This window comes from Onychomys torridus, chromosome 3 (assembly GCF_903995425.1).
Source record: "Onychomys torridus chromosome 3, mOncTor1.1, whole genome shotgun sequence".
NCBI classification, from domain to species: domain Eukaryota; kingdom Metazoa; phylum Chordata; class Mammalia; order Rodentia; family Cricetidae; genus Onychomys; species Onychomys torridus.
In genome coordinates, this window is record NC_050445.1 from 104,583,543 (window position 1) to 104,608,261 (window position 24,719).

At 48.5% G+C, this 24,719-nt stretch overlaps 1 protein-coding gene across 2 annotated transcripts in view; it reads right to left on the reverse strand.

Annotated features, from left to right (window-relative positions):
- Nucleotides 1-24,719, reverse strand: part of Vgll4 (vestigial like family member 4) — a 119,665-nt gene that overhangs the window by 26,616 nt on the left and 68,330 nt on the right. For both annotated transcript variants that reach the window (XM_036180501.1, XM_036180502.1), the window contains exon 3: nucleotides 5,923-6,112. In XM_036180501.1, coding sequence (XP_036036394.1) covers nucleotides 5,923-6,112 — 190 coding nt within the window. The remainder of the gene's footprint in view (nucleotides 1-5,922; nucleotides 6,113-24,719) is intronic.

Here is a 24,719-nt window from a genome sequence, read left to right on the forward strand (position 1 = left end):
TTCAGAAAGCCAAGGAAACAACACCAGCCCAACTGCTTGGTCGCCTCTGAATTCAGTTTCAATTTGAGACTCAGGATTGTTTCCTTGGCTTTTGAAAGTTTGTAAAATAAAAGTCTATTGGTAGCACACACTGGGACCTAGGTAGGGGACTCAGCAAACAAGAAGCGGGGCCACCTTGGGGAACAAGGCACGGTGCAGTGAGCCTATGTGGGACAGTAAGAACCATGGGCCCTGCAAAACAGAAGGTGCCACCAGCTCCCCGGCCCAAGTAAGCAAACACAGGAAACCCCAGACCCCATCAGAGCCAGTGAGCAGCTTCTCCCATCAGATGCCCGGTTCTTGGTTTCAAACACTTCCAACCTTCTTACAGACTGAGAGAGCCCCAGTTTGGAATTCGCTTGCTCCCCATTTACCCAGATGGAGAGAAGAGTAACTCCCAGTGGATCCCTAGAGGAAGCAGACAGAAAAAGAGAGAAGGCACACAGGTTACATAGTGAGTGCTCTACCAGAACTGCCTACACATCAGAAGTAGAGGAAAACGCAAAAGCACCAGCCACAAGGACAGCGGGCCTGCTCCACACCAGGACAGCAGCTCACAGGAATGACAAGGGCTCACACGAGCAGCCACAGGCAGGAAGCAGGGCTGGTTGGATCCACCCTTCCCCTCTCACTGGGCACCATTTAATTGGGTCTACAGCATGCACAGCTGACTACTTCATATACATCCCATCGATCAAAAGGGGGATCCCACTCCAAGTGGGGCACAACTCAACACAGGAATCAGTCATCAGAATGGTCAAGTGTGATTGACATCCATCCCTATAGCTGTGCGCCATTCCACAGGTAAGATAAATAAATATATGTCATCATACAGAATGGGTCGGGCATCACACACAGTAGGGTTAATCCCAGCTTTGGTCGTAATGTCCCAGTGTCTGCTTCCATAGAAGAAAACAAAATACAGCTCAAATAAGCGGGCAGGCAGGAAGGGAGGGATAGACAGACAGTGAGAAGTCCACCTACGGTAAAGGTTAACATCCACTGTCCAGGTGACATGTTACAAGCATCTAGCGAAGGGCCAGCCTTGGGGAGGCACTCCATAACTATCCCTCCCCTCCCAGGTGGCTAACTCAACAGTCCACCTGTACATCCTGCTGTAACTGTACAGGTGAACTCAGCATTGCTTACTGTAGCTATGGTCTGGCTGGCACAGAACCCTCCCCAGGGCCCACCAGTCAAACAGCACCAGACAAGTCCCAAAGCCAGTCAAACTTAGCACAGCTGCATGGTGCCAGCTGCTGGCCCTCAGCTCACACTGGTACAGACTCTTTCTAGGCAGCATTACTCTGTAAGTGCTGGGAATCACCTCAAGGGCTGTACACAAGGGACTAGTGAGGGCACTTGGGGGTGTGGGGGCCCCGGACTGCAATGTAGTCCTGGACATGACACAGGTGTGAAGGGTCACTACCACACACTGTTGCATGAAAGCACCAATGCCCATGTGAGCTGAAAAACTGTGGCCTCAGTGTAAGGAAAAGGGGTGTGAGGAGTCTCACACTTTGCAATCAGAAGGTGCCACAGAGGCTAGTGGCTCCGGGGGAAGGCACTTTGCCAGGTGCACTTTCTAAGCCTGTTTCACTACTGAAAGCAGGTTAACACCTTAAAGATAAAATAAATCAGGACATAGTGCCATACACCTTTTTTCCTAGCACTTGGAAATCAGAGGCCAGGACATCTCTGAGTTCGAAGCCAGCCTGGTTTACAGAGCAAGTTCCAGGATAGCCAGAGCTACACAAAGAAACACTGTCTCAAAAAAGAAAAACAAACAAAAAAAGGATAAAATAAAATCAACACAGAGAAAAAAATCTAGAACTCAATGTAAACAGCAACAAATAACTGAAACCATGCAGATCAGGAAGAAAGAGGCAACAATGTATAAAGTCAACGTATAAAGAACATGAAAAGAGACCTGCAAACACAGCAAAGTCCTAACTAGGGTTTCTCTCAGACACCATAGGAAAAACCTTTGGACAGAGCCATCCGGAAGCACACTGCAGGGCTGGCCTGCAGGAGTGAGCAGGCATCGGAAGGGGCATTCTGAGTTGGGGAGAAGAGTTAGATGTGGAATGGGAGGGAAGGGAGACTCTGTAGGGTAGGACCAGAACAGCAGTCTGGACAGGAGCTCGGGACCTGCCAATGGGAAATGTCTAGAAAACAGTGCTAGGCAGGGTCCCCTGAGAAGATGGCCCCACTCCTGGGCTGGCTGTCCACAATCAACACTGCTGGTCACAGTGGCTCCTGAGCTTAAAATGTAGCTTGGGCAACTGAGAACATGGGGCTTCAATTTTTCTCAATTCAACTTTTAACCTTGTGGTGCTGGGGACCGAAACAAATGCTTCAAATGCTCTGCCACTAAGCCACACCCCCAGCTCCCCAACTTTGTTTCTTGTTGGTATCACAGGCTGTGGCTCATGCCCACTGCATCAGAGGACTCGGGAGAAACCATAGCAAGACTAAATCACCATGTAACAACACCTAGTACCCAGCACTGGCCTTCTGACCACTGCTCCCCATGAAGAGGAACCAGGGCTTCCTGCACAGGTGGCCATGAAGCCAGGGCAATGGGCAAGGAGTCTAGACACAGGAGCTAAGTAGAGTGTTCAGCAGCGGTGGAGGTCAGGAGGTAAAGGAGGGGATGAGGGACAGCTACGAGGCTGACATAGAACTCATGGGGCAGTATGAAAACGAGCAAAAAAGAAGAGTGGACACTTCCCCACAAGACAGGCTACACCAGAGCCACTCACTGACCCTTCCGCAGAAGCAACCCTACCCACCCAGCTCCTCCCAACTCCCCAACATCTATACTCTGGGCACTTTTCTTAACTAGCAACTGTCTTCCCGGGGTCACCAGTCTGGCGAGAAGATGAACTGGATCCAAATGACTCAGGTGACACGGGGCCAAGTGTGGAGGAATCCCTGGAGAGCCTTCTTCCCTGCAGCTCCCACCTCAGAACCTCTCATGGCTCCATCCCTACTGGACAGCATCACACCATGGAGTCAGAGAAGCACATCTTCAAGACCCTCTTTGCTAGTGGCTCAAACTTTGTTTCAACAACATGCCCTGCTCAGAATTACAGCAATTCCCTTCCCATATAAAGCAAACAAGACACACATTACTTATACACCATTGGAAAATCCTAGAAAGCTAGAACACACACACACACACACACACACACACACACACACACACACACCTTACATTCTTTTTCAAGATACAAATACAGGAGGACCATTCCTGACTCAAAAGATAGTAGCTCCTACTGTCCTCTTAGCCATGAAAAAAAGGAAAAAACATGCTACAGCTCAAAAAAGACACATCCCATAAGTCAATCAACATACCTACTAAGTACCAACAACATGAGTGAGCAAAACTGAAGAAAACACCCAATGTCAATCTCTGGCCTCCACATATACCTACACGTATGTGCACCTGCACCCATCCATATGCATGCATGCACATGAACATGCACAGAGAATTTATGATAGGTGTATTTTAATAAATTTTAAAAATGGGGAAAAAGTCACCTAGCTATTGGGAGCCCAGAGAGCTGGCAGAAAGAGGGCACAGTTTCTATTTTCCTCCAACTTTGCATGATAACGCTAATTGGGAGCCGCACACCACATATGACGAACGTTTCCTTTCGACAGTGCTGGGGGCTGAGCAGAGGATCTTGTGCACTCAGCAGAATCTGCCATGCATGGAGCAGAACTCCTAGTCCTCACAATACTATTGTGTAGACTTAGAGCTATTTAGTGTCATCACAGGCCAGTATTTCAAGCTCTTGTTTTCAATCACCATGAAGTTACAAAACTATTTTTCATGTGTTTTAACACTCTAACATTGTTAACTACAGCCAGGTGTGGTGGTCCTCTGTGTTGGGGAGGCAGGGGCAGGAGGATCAAGAGTTCAAGGCTAGCTAGAGCTACCTAATAAGTTCAAGGCTGGTCTGGGTCACACAAGATCCAGCCTCCAGGAAACAAAGGAATCAGAGTACTGACCCCACCAGGCTTACTGAACTAAGTGCTTAAATAATCTAACAAGAAGGCACAATCTGCTCCGTGGGACATAACGGTAGTAGCATCTGATCCAGGGCACCCAAAGACCCACACATTCTCCAACACTTAACACCACACACTCTTGGTCTCCACTGTCATCCCAGCCAACACCTGAAAAGTGAGGCTCTTAATGAGAAAAGCTGTAGCTTCCACCCATAAGTCTTCATCTGTTTTAACTCCGAGGTTCTCTGTCTGCTAACCTGATCATCGCCACCTTCCAGTCAGGATACTGGGTCCAGAAGAACCAGGTCCACATCCTCACAGTTTACCAGCCATACAATGAAGACTTCAACTAAAGCATACTCCCAACCTGCACGTCACGAGGCTGCCGCCGCCTCCTCCTCCTCCTCCTCCTCCTCCTCCTCCTCCTCCTCCTCCTCCTCCTCCTCCTCTCTCTCCTCCCTCTCCCCTCCACTCCCTCTGAGAAAGAAAACAGTCCAAAGTCTCTTATGTGGGTTTGGGAAAGTTGGATGGAAGAGACTGGGAGACTCTAGTAATACAAGAATGGATGCCAGACACCTCAGCCATGAGCAGTCTTCTGAGCCCCTCCCCGCAGTGAGAGAGGGAGAGGGGGCGCTGTTTAGCACAAGCCTCTGCTGCTGGATTCCTGAGTGTAGCAAATTCCAGGCTCCAGACTGCAGGCTCAGCCTCTGACTAACACTACAGTGATTTATTTGAGGATAAATACCTCTGTCAGTGTCTCATGACTGAACACAACAGACCAGGCAGATTGGCATGTGTGGAATGTGAGGACGCGGGTTGAGGCAGCAGAGGCCAGGGCCGCCTCCAGCTGCAGAGCGCTGTCCACAGGAGGGACCCTGCGGCTGCCTGCACCACTGCGCCCTGTCTGTGGGGTGACTACAAACCACTCATTTGTACCTGGGGACATGGTCTGGCTACACAACTGCCACAGCCCAGGGCTCACCAAGTCCTGAAAATGCAAAATGGCATGCATTGCCTTAACCAGGACCAGCCATGCCATGGCACAAACTCAGAGAACTTCAGCTTTAAGCCCCTTCATGTTAAAATAGTCTTGAGATGAGCTGGAGAGACGGCTCAGCAGTTAAGAGCACTGGCTGCTCTTCCAGAGGACCCGGGTTCAACCCACATAGCAGCTCACAACTGTGTGCAACTCCAGTTCCAATGAGTCTGGCATCCTCACACAGACATACATTCGGGCAAAGAAAGGAAGGGAGGGAGGGAGGGAGAGACAGAGAAGACACTAGGCCAACGCCAATCAAGAATCAGAATTACAGTCTCCTGACACCAAGAGGGGCTCTTACCATAGCTCCAGGCTAGCTCCAGCTGTGACAAGCCACAGTCACAAAGGGGCGCTTCCCCAGGACACAATACAGGACACACGGACACACGGACACACACACACACACACACACACACACACACACACACGGACACACACGGACACACACGGACACACACCAGTCTTCACAGGTACTCACTGTCATTTCTTGGGTGTGTAAAGACAGACACCCACTATCAATCTGCATAATGGCCAGCAGAGGCACCAAGGCAGGATCTCCAGACCGTGCCCACAGGAGGTCCCAAGGGCTGCTGGCCTCCATGAGGAAGAGGTTATAGGAGTTGAAAGGAAATAAGATTTCATCTCTGGACCGGTCACTAAAGTCAGGTTGACACCTTCCTGCATATGAACACCACCTATCTTTTATAAACAATGTCCTCTTACCAACACTCATGAAATCATAATGACGTGATGGGGCAGAAAGGTTTTGAAAGGAAACACAGCCCGGCCCAGAGCAAGCATGAGCCCAAAGGGGCACAACTTACAGGTGGGGGCTGAAGATACGGCTCATCTTGGAGACGTGATCATTTTCACAGTCGAGGTCCTTGTCCCCGGGTTCCATGCTGAATTTCCTCTTGCTGGGGCTGATGGGGGGTGGGGCTGTGCGGTGACTGCTGAGGGCAGAGGCCACCGGGAGGGTCTGCATTCTGGGTTCTCCCCTGAGAGAAGCTTCACCTACGTAAAGAGAATGGGGATGTTATTACCAGCAGGAAAAGCACCCCCATCGTGGTCTCCACGGTCCCCTAGCTCCCTGGCCCCCTGCCCAGCCCCTTGCAGAACTTCTCTCTGTGGAAAGTTTTGGCAATACAGCAGGCAGCCTGCCATTCTCAGAACATGGTCTGGGCATGCGTCCACTGCCAAGCAGGGGACATTTGACATCAACGACGTTTGCCAGCACTAGCTCTTTAGGGTAGAGTTTAAATTGAAAAGTTGCTATAAACAGCCGAGAGTGGAAAACTGATCGTGAGCAATCCCCAAAGGGAAGTTAAAACTCGGAAGGCCCTTTGATTCTTGGGAATCCAATCTTATACCTTTAAGAAGTGCATAAAACCACTGTTGACAAGCTGATTTTGCTGTTTTTATTACTTTTTTTTTTTGAAATTTTAGTGTGTGTGTGTGTGTGTGTGTGTGTGTGTGTGTGTGTGTGTGTGTATGTGTAATGCCCATGGAGGCCAGAAGGGGTTGTTGGATCCCCTGGAGCTGGAGTTACAGGCAGTTGTAAGCTGTCCAACATGGGTGCTGGGAACAGAACCCAGGTCCTCTGGAAGAGCAGCAAGTGCTCCTAACCACTGAGCCACCTCACCAGTCCCATGCTGCAACTCTCAGAATGTGTTTCGAGGCGAGGTGCTCATGAGGGCTCTGACCCAGATCTGCTCTGACAGGTCTGACTTTCTGGGCTGTTGTCAGGGGCTTTGAGCTGAGAGATAAATTTGTGCCTGGTTGTGAATCAAAGACAAGCATGGCCTTTCAAATACTATGGGGTTTGTATCTTCTAAAATTTGTAACAGGAGTTATAATTGCTTTGAGTGGGCGGGCTAACTCTTCCACACAAAGAAACCCTTCTGTTGGGCAGTACACATTGGCTTCTGAGGCCTGACCAATCTTATTTCCACCGGTCACAATTAACAGTCATATTAGCATGAAGTTGACTTCATCTGAGGCGCTGTGGTACCCAAGAAAAGCCACCTTTGTGACCACCCACTTCCTTTCATGTCATCACTAATGTGCGGCCGTCAGACAGGCGTCACAGGCGACAAATGCGATCTTGTTAGGGAGAAGGAGGGAGGGAAAGGCCTTCTGAGAATCCACCAGGAAAAATAAAAAACTCTGCCAGTTTAGAGAGCAAGATATAAACTTGCAAATATACAGTGACCTGTAATACACCCCCTGGCAAGATTTCTTGTAAGGCTTCTGGCCACAGGGCAAACTGGAACTTTCCATACTGCACAGGGTAGCTCGGCATGGACTCTTGGACCACTCTCACAGACTGGCTGATTTGGGTGGACCTCAGCTTCCTTTCTGCTAACTTCTGGTTTCCGAAAACACGGTTAAGCAGTGTTCGTCCTCAGACCTTGAGAAGGTACGAGCTTCACTCCTTCCCTGGCCCCTTGCCCCTCCCCAGCCCTGTTTCTTCTTCTACGGAGCAGAGATGCCTCTATAAGACTCTGGTGAGCAGACAAAGAACCCATGAAACCCCAGGAAGTCACCATCCCTGCAAACAAACCCACACAAAGTGGCCTACACTGTCCACACTCTGGGCCCAGTGTTTCCCAACACCCTTGGCAGGGCTCAGCATGGACCCCAGAGTTTCGGGAGCTGTTTCAGCTGCCTGCTGGGGCAACAGACATTGCTATGGAAACAATCGCCACAGCAACAAGCTCTAAGGGGTCCAAAAAAGGAGCAGTCATTCAGGACAGCAGCTATGGGGCGGCCCAGCCTCCTCAGGACAGAAGCCACCCAGAGGCCCCATCACTTGGGAAGTTACCCACAGAGAGGCCAGTCACTCAGTGGCTATACAGCACATGCTTGGTGGAGAAAGCACTCCACTCCATGCCCTCGGCTGTGACGGTCTTTAAAGGACGGTGTTTGCTCCATTTGAAGTCCACACGGGAACGAGCTTCAGAGGCCGACACAAAGGAAGAAGAGACCACAGGAGGTTTTCCAGGAATGGAGTGGGGACTAAGGACCCTGAAGGAACTGTAGGACCCCTGCAGATGAGCATGTGAGCCCCCTGCAGCACTGGGACCCCAAGAGCACCATAGCAGTCTCACTACGTGGATGAGGTGACACACGACCAGGGTAAAGCGAATGGCTTGTTCAGTGAGCTGCAGACAGGAAGCATGTCTTCTGTTAGTTAGATCAACACCTCCCTAACTCGAAGCTGAAGGAAGGGCAACAATCCTCAGTGGTGACTGGATCTGGCCAGTGACACCCTTCTGCTCATCTTTGGGTCCATCCCCTCCCCGCCCCCTGCAAGGGAAACTGTCCCACACATATATTTTGGAGCCCATTTGCTATACTCTTGTATGTGGCAGAGGAGGCAGAATGCCCTCAGCAGCGGCTGGAGGCAGAGCACCTGCCTAGGGCATTTGAGAGCCCGAGCTCCATCCCTAGCACTATCGCTGAAGGTCAACTCCAGGCACACGCAGATGCTATCTATACACCTGTGACTTCTCTCAACACAGTGTAGAAGCATGCCTTGCACCGTCCCCAAGGGAAGATAAGCAAGAGTTTCTTCTGGCCCAGGAGTTCCTAAGTATCAGCATATAATTATTTTAAAGGGAAAAAATTAACAGAAAGGAAAGGGCTGAAGGCCAAGCACTGCCCTGGGACACACAGGGCCCTGGCACCATCCCTGGCACTGCACACACATCCCATCCGCATGCATGGGGGGGGGGGGGGAGCAAAAAGACACAGCTCTATCATGACGCCATACACGAGCAGTAGCATCAAAGTCACATTGCAACGCAGGGACAGGAGACCAGTGCACAGCCTCATCTGAAATCCTGTATGTGAAGGATTCTAAGACACCACTTTCCGGACACAGTGGCAATGGTCAGACACTCGCTATCAACTGGCTGCTGCTTCCTCGCCTTTTTCAGTCAACAAAACACAGAACTTAACCTTCAGGACAGCAGTGTGTACTCGCTCGCTTGCTCGCTCCCTGGTTGAGACCGGGTCTCACCATGTGGCACAGGCTGGCCTCAAACTCCTCTTCTTCCTGTCATAGCCCAAACTGGGGTCACAGGAGCATGCCACCATGGCCAGCTGCACTAGCTTCCAACAACTAACCTTCAACTTGCTCCACAGCTTACTGCTCTAAGCACTTCCCTTCCCCCACACACCCTTTGCCATGTTTGAACCTAAAGTCAAAACATCAAAACCACAGCTCCCCACACCAGCCACTCGGCTGTACTGGTGTGTCTCCCGTCTGACCACAGCCATGGTGACCAGGCTGATGTCACTGTCTCGGCGGGAGCAAAGGCACCCAGTACAAGATCTGCCCTTCGACATTGCACAACCCTCTCCTAGGCCGCGTGGGGCCGGGGCCCAGGCAGCTGAGGCACATGTATTTTCTTTTAAATAATGAATCTCCATCACAGGGGGAACAGCTGGGCTGAAGGTGCAGTGGAATTGGCCTCTTTTCAACAGTTCAGCTGTGGCCGTCCTAGTCACTTGTGCGTTTTAAAAGGGATGTTGGGCAACTCGGTGAGCAGGCCCAAGCCAGGAGAGATAAAAGATGTGACACACTGTCTGTCACAGCACAAGCCTGGCCCACAGTTCTACTGCTCAGTGACCAAGCCCATGTCCTCCAGCACTCCCTCCAGTTGTAACAAAAGCACCTTTCACATTGCTGCTCAGAATACGCCCACAGTGCTCAAAGCCAGGTCTCAAACCAGAAGGCTAAGAAGCTCAGCCAAGCAGAGAGCCTGCCGGGCCAGCCAGGCCAGTGTGGCCATGTAGGGTTCCTCCCTGAGCAGGCCTTGATTGCTGAGCTACATTGAGACTGGGGAGAAAGGCCACCTGAATGGCCTTCAGCTAACCACAGAGAAAGTCATTGGCAGGGCCACAGGGGACCTTGTGACAGGCTGACACAGGCAGCATTTTGGTAGGACAGCCTATCTATCTCCTGAGCCTCAGCTGGAGAGCCTGGTGGCCTGCCTAAACTGAGGGCAGCCCATGGAACTGAGGCCACTTTCAGACAAGGACCACCCAGGCCTGGTGGAGCGAAACAGGCTGCTGTGAAGAGGGCAGGACCCCCCGCCAGTGGCACCAGGAAAAGCACAGAGATGCACACTGTACCCCAAACCCAGATGCACAGAGTCCAAGAAGCATGGAACCCTGAGGGCTTTGAGGTCTCCACTGGCTGAGCCAGAGACTTCTCAGAGACACTCTGGCTGTCTGCATATGGGGGTGGGGGTGGGGGAATTGGTACAGGGAGGGGTTCAGACACCACTGGTCCATGAGGACTAGACAATGTCCACAGTCTTACCCTATTTAAGTATCTAAAATTCCACAGAGGATAGAAGACAACAGTGTTTGTTTTTGTTCATTCTCAACAAGGCAAAGGAGAGATGGCATTGGGGTTAAGAGCACTTCCTACACTTCCAGAGTTCAGTTCCCAACACCCATGTTGGGTGCCTCATAATCACCTGTAACTTCAGCTCCGAGAGATAAGATGCCCTCTTCTGGCCTCTGCAGGCATTACATATACATGGTGTACACACACACACATACACACACACACACACACACACACACAGCATCAAATATCTTTTAAAAAAATCCCAACCAAATGACATTTATAGTTCTCAACATCCACTGCACTAAAGTCACTTTTAAAATATGGAGGAGAATATCAAAATATCAAAAGGTACTAAAATACTTGAATACAATCATACCCAGACTGCCATTAGTGGAGGTAACAAGTCCAGACTGTGTAGAAGCATCTGTAGTCACTGGAGTAACAGTAGAGACCTTGCCCTCTACTTCAGAGAACAGCTTATAACAGTGACTCCAGAAGTGCTTAATGTGGCAACTTGGGTGGGCCTGCCACCAAAAGGCTCTTAACGTTGTACCTGTTACTGCCACAAAGGATACTCCCCCAGGTAAAAGCAGCATGAAAAAGCTGTAGGAAAGGCTGACTAGGGCAGAGCTTGCTTGCTTGCTTGCTTTCAAAGATTTATTTTTGCATGCGTACGTTGAATATGAGTGATTGCCAAGCGCGAGCATGCAGCTGCCTATGGAGGCTAGAAGAGGTCATCAGATTCCCTGGAGCTGGAGTTACAGGTGGTCATGAGCCTCCTGGCCTGGGCACTAGGAACAGAACTCCAGTCCTCTACAAGAGCAGTTAATGCTGTAACCACTGGCCCATTTCTGCAGCCTCAGGGCTTTTCAAACTTTTACTCACAAACCCTTTTGGCCCAAGAAACTTTTACATGACCCAAGTACATACATATATAAATTAAGTATAAAAATATTTATGAATAATAATCATTAAGAAATGTATTATAGCTGGGTGGCAGTGGCACATGCCTTTAATCCCAGCACTTGGTAAGCAGAGTCAGGCAGATCTCTGTGAGTTCGAGGCCAGCCTGGTCTACAGAGCTAGTCCAGGACAGGCACCAAAACTACACAGAGAAACCCTGTCTTGGAAAGAAAAGAAAAGAAGAGAAGAGAATAGAAGAGAGGAGGGGAGGGGAGGGGAGGGGAGAAAAGAAGGGAAGGAAGGGAAGGGGAAGGGAGGGAGGGAGAGAGGGAAGGAAGGAAGGAAGGAAGGAAGGAAGGAAGGAAGGAAGAAAGAAAGAAAGAAAGAAAGAAAGAAAGAAAGAAAGAAAGAAAGAAAGAAAGAAAGAAAGAAATAAAAAAAGATTGTAAACTTAGTGTGGTAGTTCACACCTTTAATCCCAGTGCTCGGGAGAGGCAGGCAGAGCTTTGTGAGTTTGAGGCCAGCCTGGTCTACAAAGAGAGTTCCAGGACAGCTAGAGCTACACAGAGAAACCCTGTCTTGAAAACAAAAAAAAAATAGAGAGAAGAAAAGAAAGAAAAAAGAAATATATTATAGAACAATTCTTTGGTATACATGGGATTCTACCATCTATTATAGATGAAAGTAAATCGCATGCTAATGAGATGGATGTACATCTCATTTAAATTTATAAACAGTTAAATCTTGACTGAATATTCCTCAACATCTTTCAGGATTGATCAGTATTTTCATTTTATTAGCTGTCAGTGCTGAGAATGCTACTTTGCATAAATATGTAGTACAAGATGGAAAAGGTTTATTTGGAGCCATTTCAGAAAGTGCTAGAAATTTTATCCTAATCCCAAATCAAATTTAACTATTTTACATGAAACTAGTCAGTAATTCAAGCAGATTTTTCAAAATCAAATATAATACAAAGCAAAGAGAGCATTTTTTAAATGTATTTATTTTTATTTTATGTGTACTGGTGTTTTGTAATTGTGCACCATGTGCATGCAGTGCCCATGGAGGCCAGAAAGTGCGTTGGCTCCTTTAGGACTGGACTTACAGATGGTTGTGAGCCACATGATATGGGTGATGGGGATTGAACTCTGGTCCTCTGCAAGAAAAAACAGTACACACTCCTAACCACTGAGCCATCTCTCTAGCCAAGATACTACTTTAATATGTGCTGAGGAGTGGTGGCAGGAAAATGTTAAAAATCTTTGTTTTCCATAATTAGTTTCCATAACAGCAGAAAACTCGGTGTGTGCAGTAAGAAGCCAAAGGATCATAACAAAGTCATCTCCAAGATGAGCCAAGGTGTTTTCCAGAGTTTGCTAGCGTTGTGCATGGTGTGATAGAATATGCACATTGTATGCTTGGAACCAAGGCTCAGTGCATTCACATGATGTGACATGGATGAGCATGGCCAGAGACACCTTAAGTTCTGCATGCTTCTCCACTTGGATTGTTTCGGGTCACCATGCATGCAGAAACCTTTAATGGTTGCTAAACTTTTCCACCCCCAAACTCAGTTCCACACTGGGTTACAAGCCAGTTTACAAAACTGGAGTCTAGGCCTACAGCTGAGATCAGGCTTCATAAATCTGAACTGGGATTCAAAATAGCCAAACACCTGTTGGCGTCTCTGCTTTCTAATCCTCACTTAGCCAGCATCTTCTACCTGTGTCTTCCCTTCCCTGCTCAGAGGGTCCTCAGCAGAGCGAGGCAGTAGAGTGTCCTGGTAGACAAGCCTGCTTCTGGCTGTACAGACTTGGTGTACTCCTGAACCCAAGAACATTTGGCAGTGGTCCTATGTGTCACATGTCCTCTGTGGCCACAAGTGCCAGCAAGACAAAGGTGGCTCAGGCCCTTCACTCTCAGTACACCGAGCCCTCCTAAATGGAGGAGGCTATGTGGCCACCAGTAACCTTTTCTATCTACACTGGCTTGCACATCCACACTGGTAACATACTGCTAATGAGGAGGAGGAGGAGAAGAAACGGAACTAAAGAAGAAAACTATCTGCGGAAGGTTCTGGAATCAGACTCCATTCCCAATGTTCAGGAAGTGCTGGTGAATGAGTATTAGGGGTGAAGCCCTGGCTCAGACCTCTTCTCCACAAGAGATGGCTTGAGGGTCAGGATGTACCACAGTCAGGTGGAGAGGACATGCTCTGGCCTTCTCAAACTGTCACTGTTTTGTTGAAATGCCACAAAGCTGCTCAGCAAGGCCCTCCATCACACAAAGGTCTAGCATCTGAGGTGGGGTTACAGGGTTACAGTCCCAGGAGGGTAGGCAACTTGAAGTCCATCATTGACCACTGGGAAAGAACACAGAATCTTGGGAATGGAGAGACTGGAAAACCAACCTTTCCTTCCTCCCACGTCCCGGGATGGGAGAGTGACCCGCGAAACAGCACCTAACCTGAGTACAGTGCACAGCTGTTCAGGCTGCCTCTGGGGCATTGGGCTTCTCATTCATCCTGGCCCAGAGACAGGGACGTGTACAAAGTAGGCTCTGAAAAGGAGGAATGCGCTCACAGTGGTCTCTTCATGCCCCGAGTGTCCGGTCTTCATCTACCATGAGAATCTAAGAACTTAGAAAAAGCTTCCAGCTCACAATAGGTAGCCTACAGTCCTGTCAGCAGACACAGTCCCACTGAGGACAAGAGCATGGCACCAAGGAGCCCACTGACAACACTCACTTCCTACTCTGTTGGCTGCTTCTCCCACTAACAGAAAAGGCCAGGGACACAGCGATCAGAAGCAGGGTCGATGAGTACTCCAAGTGATCTCCAGAGCCAGTGGTGTGACCTGGGGGCAGCTACCTGACAACTTTCTAGGAAATCTAGGAAACCTGAGACAAAGACAATGTCAACCTACAGAGGCCCAGAAATACACAGACCAAACAAGATGAGGTTTGCCTCCCAAGGTTCGTGGGTTGAAAGATTGGCCCCCAGTATGACAATGTGGAAAGGTGTGACCTTTGGCAAGCAAAGCCTAAAGGGATCTCCATTAATCAGTGGAGAACATGCTTTCGGAAGGGACTTCAGAATCCCAGACTCTCTCTGATATCCTACTCAATGATGCCACCTCACCTCTTGCATCCAATTCCACCAATGTCCATCTCTCTCCCTCCCCCCAGAACCTCCATAGTCTCCTTCATAGTTTCATGGCAATACTTACAACAACAAACACACACACACACACACACACACACACACACACACACACACACACACACACACACAAAACAAGCCTAGTAGTCACAAGAGAGAAAACATGCAGTATTGATTTTTCTGAATGAATCACTTCGCTTTACAGTTATTTCCAGACCTACTCAGGTCTGCAAATTTCATTTCTTTCTACAGCTGAATAAAATTCTACCATGCATATGTCCCACATATCCTGTATCTATTCATCTATGGATGGACATCTAGGCTGGCTCCATTTCCTGGCCACTGTGAATAGAGCAGCAAAGAACATGAATGTGTAAGCAGCTCTGTACCGGGACTTAAAGTCCTTCGGGTACATGCCCAGAGGCAGTACAGCTGAGTCATGTAGCAGTTCTGGTTTCAGCCTTCAGGGAAACCTGCACACTAGTTTCCATAGCTGTGGCCACCCTTTGCACTCCCACCAGCGTTGAGTACTGTCCCTCCCATGTCCTCTCCAGCGTTTGTTGTCATTCTCGGTTTTAGCAAGGCTGACGAAGATGGGATGGGATCTCAGAGTAGTTTTAATTCACATTTCTCCAACAGTGTTATTGGCCATTTGTGTTTCTTCTTTTAAAAACTATCTGAGCCAGGCAATGGTGGCGCACGCCTTTAATCCCAGCACTCAGGAGGCAGAGCCAGGCAGATGTCTGTGAGTTCAAGGCCAGCCTAGTCTACAGAGGGAGATCCAGGCACCAAAACTACACAGAGAAACCCTGTCTCAAAAAACCAAAAAGGAAAAAAAATAAAAAAAATAAAAAAAACCTATCTGTCCTGTTCATCGACCCATTGATCAACTGGAGTTTTGGGGGTTTGATGGCAATTCTTTATATATTGTAGATATTAATCCCCTGCCTGAGGTACAACTAGCAAATGTGTTCCCCCCATTCTGTCAGCTGCCCCTTCAATCTGCTGATGGCGTCTTTTGCTCTGCAGAAGCCAATTACACATAATACCACTTGTCAATCTTCAGGGTTATTTCCCAGGTTCCAGCTGACCTTACCTAAAATGTTTTCCCCTAGAAATACTGCAAATTTCTGACAGTAACTTGGAAGTACTTAGTCCTTGGTCACTGACTTTATCACTACATTACTATTTCCTCAAACAGTCTAAGAATGTCAGTGGCACCATCCAGCACAGCCATGGGTGACTGCCACCACCTAACACCCAACTCACATGCAAAGGTCCCTGGGTGCACTGCCCCTTTGGGGTGGCACCGTCACACACTGCTCAGCACAGCTGCCGTGTCTTTAATCTTTTCATTTAAGAAACTGTTTCCCGGGTGGCGGCAGCGGCGGTGGCGGCAGCAGCAGCAGCGCACTCCTGTAATCCCAGCACTCTGGAGGCAGAGGCAGGTGGATTTCTGTGAGTTCGAGGCCAGCCTGGTCTACAGAGTGAGTTCCAGGACAGGCTCCAAAGCTACAGAGAAACCCTGTCTCAAAGAAAAAAAGAAAAGAAAATATTTCTTCTCCTCCTCCCCTCCTCATCTTCTTCTGTGACGTGGAGCGTCTTGCTGGTCTGGTCACCTCTTCATGACTAGGTTCCAGTTAAACACCGCTATCAAGGATTCCACAGAGGTGACATGGAGCACCCCTAACTGTGCTGCATCAGAGGCACCTGCCACAAGCTCATCCCCTACTGGGACCAGAGCTGACTGTGTGGTGAGAGTGGTACCCTCAGACTTCTCCCTTACCAAGAACAAATGAAAAGACCAACCTTAAATAAACCAGCATTTTTCTTGCATACTAAGAGTGTGGGGTTATGTGCTTGTCCGTACTGGTCTGCCCATGCATGTGTCGTGTGCATTCTGTAGCAATGCAACAGGCTGGAGCTAAACTCCAGGAAACAGCACTCTGGGATACTAGTGGGATACTACCCGGTGCAAGTCTGCTCAGGATGTGACATCAAAAGACAAAAGAAAAGCCGGGCGGTGGTGGCGCCTTTAATCCCAGAACTCGGGAGGCAGAGGCAGGTAGATGTCTGCGAATTCGAGGCCAGCCTGGGCTACAGAGTGAGTTCCAGGACAGACTCCAAAGCTACAGAGAAACCCTGTTACTGTGGGCTCTCCACTCTCCCTAGTCATGCTCCACATCCAACCAAGTGTGGATCTAAAGTATTTTGAGAAACTGTGGATACCGAATATGCACAGGGTTCGTTCACACCAGGACTCCGAACAAAACCAGGCCGGCCTCTCTCACATCACTGTGCTGGTACTGCCGTCCGGAACCGACTCCATCCAGGGAGTCCTAACACTGCTCTCCTGTGGATGTGGAGAGATGATGGCCCAGCACAAGCTGGGGCTGGCTTATACCTCCCGGAACACAGCAAATGAACATGATTGTCTGCTGAATAAGTGGTCCACAGAGTTCAGGCAAATGAGTGATGGATACTGACCTCAACCTCCCCATCCTTGCCCTCAATCCTGGGCAGAAGTGTTCCACAAAGTTTTTGGTATGCTTGTTTGTTTTTGGTTTTTCAAGACAGGGTTTCTCTGTGTAGTCCTTCCTAGCTGTCTTGGAACTCGATTGGTAGACCAGGCTAGCCTCCAACTCAGAGAGATTCACCGGCCTCTGTCTCCAAAGTGTTAGGATTAAAGGTGTGTACCACTACTGCTTGGCTCAAGAAGTATTAACACGGCTGCTGGAAACAAAACAAAAACCCCCCAAAAACAAACAAACAAAAAACACTAAGGAACCCAAGAGCTTCCCTCCCCACATGCATTTTGACAGTCACCATATGTTGTGGTTTGAATGTGAAATGTCCCCTGTGGGCTCATGTGTTTGAACACTTGGTCCCCAGGTAGTGACACTGTTTTGAGAAGTAATGGAACCTTTAGGGGGTGGAGCCTTGCTAAAGGAAGTACGGCATCATTGGCAGGCTTTGAAGTTTGTATAGCCTGGCCTTACTTCCTGTGTGTGGGTGAAACTGGATATCTGTTTTCTGACTGCCAGGCCAGACTCACACTCCTGCTGCCCCGCCCTCCTCAACATGACTGACAGCATCCCCTCTGGAACTGTAAGTCAAAACACAAATAAACCCTTTCTTCCCCAACTTGCTTTTTGTCAGGGTATTCTGTCACGGTAACACTGAAACCTAATACCCCATTTAAGAACCACAATGGGGACAGCTCTGAAACATTACTATGAAGGGGAAGCCATCAGGAGAGGCAGGGAGAGAGAGGGCAGGCTGTGGACATCAGATTCGAGGCAGAAACTCTAGCTCTGAGAACTGGTAGCAGAGTCTGTGTCTTTGGACATGGGGGTGGGTCCAGGCGTTCCAGAAGAGGACAGCTGCATGCATAAAGACAGAAGACATGTGTCCAAGACCGGAGTGGCTGCAACAGAGGGCTCACTTCTTTTTCTTGGCCTGCAATGAAGCCACAGACAGAAAGAGGGCCAGGTGAGGCTGGTAACAGAGCTCCGGCCTAGCCTGGAGCGGCCCTAGATTCCAGCCCTAGCATTTGGAAAAAAGAAGGGGAGAAGAAAGATGAGAGTGATAACCATGGGATCCACAGAGATATACCAGACCTCATTTTGTTTTCATTTTTCATTAATTCATTGGCATGGTTTTGTAGTGTTGAAGACTGAAGCCAGAACCAGGCACTGAAGGTAAATGTTCTACCCCTGAGTCGGTCCTCAGTGCCTCATTCTGCCCCTGTAAACTGAAGAGCCCTGGTTCTGCGGCAGGGGCTGTGTTAAGACTTCCCAGTGACCTGGAATGGCTCCTGCCTGCATCTCAGCTCTTAGGAACTGAGGCAAAAGGATTGATGCAGTTTGCAATCAGTCTGGACCACAGAGTAAGGGCAACAACAGTCTAGGCTACACAGCAAGGCCCTATGTCTGAAATAAAATTAAAAATAATAAAGAAATAAGAGTACGCTTGCTAGCTGGATAAAGTGTTAAATGTTTAATGAAGATTCATATGAGGGCAGACGACTAATTCCATATATAAGAATAAGTATTTACTTTCTGTTAAGACTCAGGAGCCTGATAGTGGCTCCGCCTGTAAAAGCAGTTACCAGGAAAGAGCCCAGGCGGCCTGAGTTAGAGCCTTAGATCCCATGTAAACGTGGAAGGCAAGAACTGACTCACAAAGATGTCCTCTGATCTTCACACATGCCATGGCATGCACACGTCTTATCCACACACATACACAATAAGAAATAAAAATTTTAAAGGAGTGTACAATAGCAAGAAGTCTCAGTGGGGTAAAGTTGCTTGTGATCCAGCAATTCAAGCCTGAACTGCCAAGTTCAATCCCTGGAGCCAACGGAAAAGTTGAGGGAGAGAAAAGATTCTATACACACACACACACACACACACACACACACACACACACACACTTAAAATATAATGGTGTATAAAGATCACATGAACCTATAGTTTGGTGACTCAACGTTGGGGGTGAATGTGGGCTTCACACATGCTAGCCAAGCTCCACCACAGAACTGCATTTGTGAGCTATTTTTCTATAGGATGTAGATTATTCCCAAGATTTTAGTATTAATTCAAAGCCTGCAATCGTTATGCAAAAGATACACCTCATGGAAGAGAACTTTATGCACACCACATTCTATAACAATGGACAATTCAATTCCCCAGCATGCAGACAAGCTTTCCATGAAGACATAAAGATTGGGGTGGGGGATGGGCCACTGCAACTTAAAATTGGGGGCTGGGGGGTGGTGGAGACAGGATGCGGTCTCTGGGTTTCTCTCCGCCCTCCACACTCAGGCCTCTTCTTCAGTTTACACTACCGGCAAGCAAATGCTATCGCCGAGAGGCCAGGAAGGGCCAGCTCCCCTTCCGTATATTTGCTTAAGATATGAAGGTTAAGTAGTCATTGTGCTCATAAAAGCCAGGCACTTTCAGGCCTATTTAAGGTCTCTGCTTACCTCCAAGTGACTAAGCCTGAAGCCAAAGACAGATGAAAACTGGGCTGATCAAAGGCCGGGCTGTCATTAAGTGAAAATGAGGGAAGATGAAAGGCTGGCGGCTACTTCAAAGGTCCAGAAATGAGCCCCGAGCGCACAGCAGAGCGCTGGGGCACAAGCGCTCGCTGCAGCTTAATGGACTGGGTGACATTCCTGCAGCCACACATCTGCACGCTGACTACACACATCACAAGTGTGAGGGCAAGCCTAGATTCCTGTGCTTTCTGCCTGGAAGGAGAAGGAGAAGGGATACATTGCCTCCATGCTGGCACAAAAGAAAACACTGAGATTCAAGGACAGTTTGAAGAAGCTGGCATGCCCTCAGGTGCTCACCATTCTGCCTCAGCAGTTTTCCTCACAGTGTGTAGCTCGAGCTACGTCAACTCTGGGAGTGGGTGGATGTGGCCCTAAGTCTCCATTCCCAGAGGTCTGATGAGGAGAGCTGATAGGCAGGTGTGATGCCCTCACCTGGGACTGGCCCTCAGCTTTTGCTGACACAGAGCCACTGCGTGAGAAAACGAGGCTGGCTGAGGGTTGCAGATACCTCCACCCACCCTCAGCATCTCACCACCCAGGAGCTGCAGATACAGAAGTGTGATGGACCCTTAAATCCTCACATGCTCGCTTCCCTGGATTGACTTTAATATTCAGACTATCTTAACTGCAGTTCTGGCCATCCTAACGGCTTTGTAGGAGATTGACAAGGACCAAGGGAAGATAAGGCCCATGCTGAGGATGCAAAGAAGAGAGCAGCCCACTGGGCCAGGAATGAAGACTCAACCACAGGAAGCATCCAGAAGTAACTCCTTAGAGCTGTTAAGTGCTGCAGAGGCTTGATGCATGCATATTTATTTCATGAGTCTTGTCAGGCGAGCACTATTGGCCCACCCACTTGTGGTGAGGCAGGCTCTATTGCTAGTTTCGTCTGGGAAAAATGGACACCAAAGTGGTTCAAAATGCCCAAGGTCACACTCTGGATTAGGGAAAACCCAGAATGCCACCCAGGCCTGACTCAAAAGACCACATTTGTAATACCTGTGGCCCTCAGAGGGCTGTTACAGAGCAGGTCATTGGCGGGTGAGCAGGAGTTTGCCAGTGAACAGATCCTGCAGGCCAAAGTATGCCCAGACAAGCACACCTTGTATGCGCCTTTGCTTGCTGTGTGCCCCCCCTCCTCTCACTTCTAGTCCAACTTGCCATCGTGAGAACCCTCTCACTCCTATTCAAGAGCCGCCATTTAGCTGGGCAGGTGGAGCGTGTCTTTAAAGGTCAGCACCTGGGAGGCAGAAGCAGGAGGATCTCTGAGCATTCAAAGACACTCTGGACTACATAGTGAGTTCCAGGACAGCCAGAGACACACAGTGACACTGTCTCAACACACATACCCCCCCAAAGGGTGCCTTATATGCTGAGCCTCGGTAAGTGCAACCACAGAGAGCCAGTGACAATGTCTGAGCCTGGTGTGACACTCGTATAGATGTGCCTGTGGCCTCCTGTGAGTCTGCCCTGTTGACAGACTCCACCTATAATTCCGCGTTTCTCCTTTCCTCAACCCCAGCCCACAACTGGCCCCATGTGTGCAAGTGCACGTGCGCACGTGCGCGCACACGCGCACACCCACCATGCATGCTCTATAGAGATTTCCATGTTCAACATACATAGTAACAATCTCTTTCTCGTGAAAACAGCTGGTTCTGGTGGTGAAATGAAGGGCAATGCCAGACCACCCACTTGAGAACAGGAAGCAGCACAGAGCTCAGCTAAGAATGCCCTGAGCTGGGAATGACCTCACATCATCAGTAAGGTTCCTAATTGAGATACCATTACTTAGCCAAACACTTCAACATAAACAGACACAAACACATATACACAGAACATTCCAATACTTACAGAGTGGTTGAATACGTTCTATTCCAAGTATCTTAATTTTATAGTTGCTTTATTAAGAGTCACATACCCTTTAAGGGAGCCAATGTAATGTGTCTTACGTATCCTCAGAGTTGTGCAATAGCCCTCATCATCTGGTTTTAGATTTTATTATGTTTGTGTCTGAGTGCTCTGCCTGTGCACACGCTACATATGCATGCAGTACCCACAGAGGCCAGAAGAGGGCATTGGGTCCACTGGAGCTGTAGTTAAAATGGTTGAGAGTCACTAAGTGGGTGCTGGGAACTAAACCCAGGTCCCTCCCTCCGCAAGAGCAGCCAGTGCTCTTCACCACAGTCTGAGCCGCCTCTCCCACCCTCTGGCTGTGTCCTTGAGTGTTCAGAGTTCTATATATACCCTAAACAGTCCCTTTGGCAGACAACATGTGTGAAAATATCCTCCTATCCTGAGAGCTATCTTTTCCTTTACTACTAGTTACGAAGTTCTCACCTTTGGAGCAAAGGACTTCCCCTTAGCCTCCTGCTCTGTTTCTTGAGAAGCAGGCTCACACTGGCCATTGCCAAATTCCCGCTACCTAATATATGGGTGGTAAAACTTTGGATAATAAATGAGAGAGACATTTCCCATAAACATTCCCGAGTCTCAGGAACTCAGCCACCTTCCCCAAGCACTCCTTCCTGACAGTGCCACACCCCCATGTCACTGACTGCAGAAGCCGCACGTGCTCTGCCAACTTCCCCTTAAAGCCTCCCTGAGAATGCTTACAGAAACAGCTCCCCTGCCACAATGTTCCTAAATTGTTGCAGCTGTGACATGAGGTCAATGGGAATTAGACTAATGAAGAAATAAGGCAAAAGTGAAATGTTTTGATTTGGGATGCTCTAGTGTCTATTAGCATCTGGCAAATTAAATGGACGGGTGGTTTGCAGCCTCGGCTATGACATGATGAGTTCTCTGGGTCTCTAGTCTCTCTATGCTATTAACCTCAAGGGTCTAGCTGGTTGTCCATTTCACTTCAATCACGCTTTCTAGGGACAATGGCAGCAATCCACACCATCCTCCAGCCCAAGCCCCACCCTGTTGGACAGAGATACAATGGTGGGCTGCACCCGAGGACTCATATTCTCCTTTGTTTCTCATTGGAACTGTCAGCTTGGAATAATCCACTGTGGTTACACACATGCCTTTCAGCAGATAACCTCAGATGGCAACACATCAACCTTTGTTCACTGCACATCTCCTGTTACGGATCTCAACAATGGCCAGAAGCAGAGAAGAGAGTGACCCCACACATACCCAACCCACTGCCACATATACCCCATGCTGATGCATTACCTCGCAAAGATGCCTGATCTTCTCCTGGGGCATGCTAGGGAGTGGGTGAGACACACACAGTCAAGAACCTGCCTCTCTGCAGGCCAAAGTGACTGTAGGGCAGTAGAGAGAAATGAGCTTTTTGATCTTAAGATTTTCTAAACATTGCTGATACTCAGATGCCTGTGACCACCCAGTGTGACCATCTGCAAGGGGCAGACAGGAGAGCTTCTGAAGACCTAGGATCCAGTGAACTCATACTGACCATGACCTCAGCACTCCTGTGTAAAGCCAAAATACTTCTTGGTAAGTTCTAATCAATCTATAGACATTTTCTGCCCCTTTCCTTACAAGGCTTCTCTTCCTAGCTTAGTGCAATGCTTGTCCAGGACCACTTGGAAGAACTACCCGTTAGGCTGGAGCTAGATACATGTTGCTATGCCTGTCCCTATCCCAGTTAAAAATATTCCAGCGGCATCAAAATTCTGTAGTCACAGCACTTCGTGCAGAGCCTGGCAGACTTTCAAAGTAATCGATATTGGGATTGATCCAGTCTGTAGCTAACCTTCCAAACTGCCGAGGAGAGACCTCAGGCAACAGTGATGATATGAGATTTGATGCTTCAAAGCATGGGATCCAGGCCTCTTGTGACCTCGTTAAACATCTGTACCCCCAACTTCCCCATGGAGCTCACATCACAGTCACCCCTGTACCAGACATTATTCTCATTGGTGGTTTTAAAATGATTGCCTCTTATAAATAGAAACTTAGGTAAGTGGCCTCCTTTTACCTGGCTGATACCTCCTCAGTTTTCCCATTTGGAATCTATCTTTGACATTAGATGATTATCTAGTTTGTATAAGGCAAAAGCCATCACCTAATTCCTGTAATTCATTCCCCCCAAACTCGGAACAAAGCCCTAGGAGTCCGTGACTTCAGTCAGTCAGTGTCTTGGAGTCGGTCTACAGAAACAGGAGGGATGGGCACAGGGACAGAAGCAGGCTTTAACTGCAGAGACTTTAACTGCAGTGAACTCAGGGAAACAAGGACATTCCTCCAGCCAACCTCCTAAGGATGTAGAGAACCTCCACAAAGCCGCTGCCAGAATCCTCTGACAGGCTGCTGGAGAACAGATGGTACAGAGCACAGTGAAGGGCCTCTGAAGATCTACCTCTGGAAACACCACCTTCCACTTTGTGACTATTCTCAGACAGTGGCTATAAAATAGACAATACAACAACTAATGCTATGCTAAGTGTCTCAAAGGCCCGTGTGGTCAAGGCTGCATCCCCAGTTGTGAGTGGGAGGAAGTTTGGTTGCTGGGGACGTGGCCTTGAAGGAGGCATGGCCTCTTGGCCACCATGAGCTCCCAATACAAGATGCTGCCTCACCACTGGCTCTAACCAACAAGGCCACATAACCAGGATTGACACCAACCTTTTCCTTAGTAAGTGTGTTCTCCCAGATGATTTTCTGTGGATGGAGAGCTAACACACCTGGAAAGGTGCATTCTTTTGAAATTCCAATAGGGTCAAGGGCTTTAGCTTCTGATCCAAATATTTTTCAAAGGCTATTTGGTGACAGAAGGGTCATTTGGGATAGCCACATGTTTTCATATGTGTTATAAAATTCATCGTGGCATTGCATTTTATTTACATCTGGAGGTCCACAACCTAGCTCCATGACAACTGAAGCAAAAACTATATATAAAGCACATGGCGCCATCCTTCATGGCTTTGGGTTAGATAATGTCTGCTTCCGAGCTTTTACAAATTGGATATTTGGTGTTTTCAAAACAAATAGAACGTATCTCCGGCTTGAATTAGACAAAAAAACAAAAAACAAAACATCGAAAAACAAACCATCACTCAGACACCAATAACAAACCACGTTGTTATTGCTTCTGGGACCATGACACTTGTGTTATTTTGTTTGTGCTCTAACAAAGTTTGCCTGAAAAATC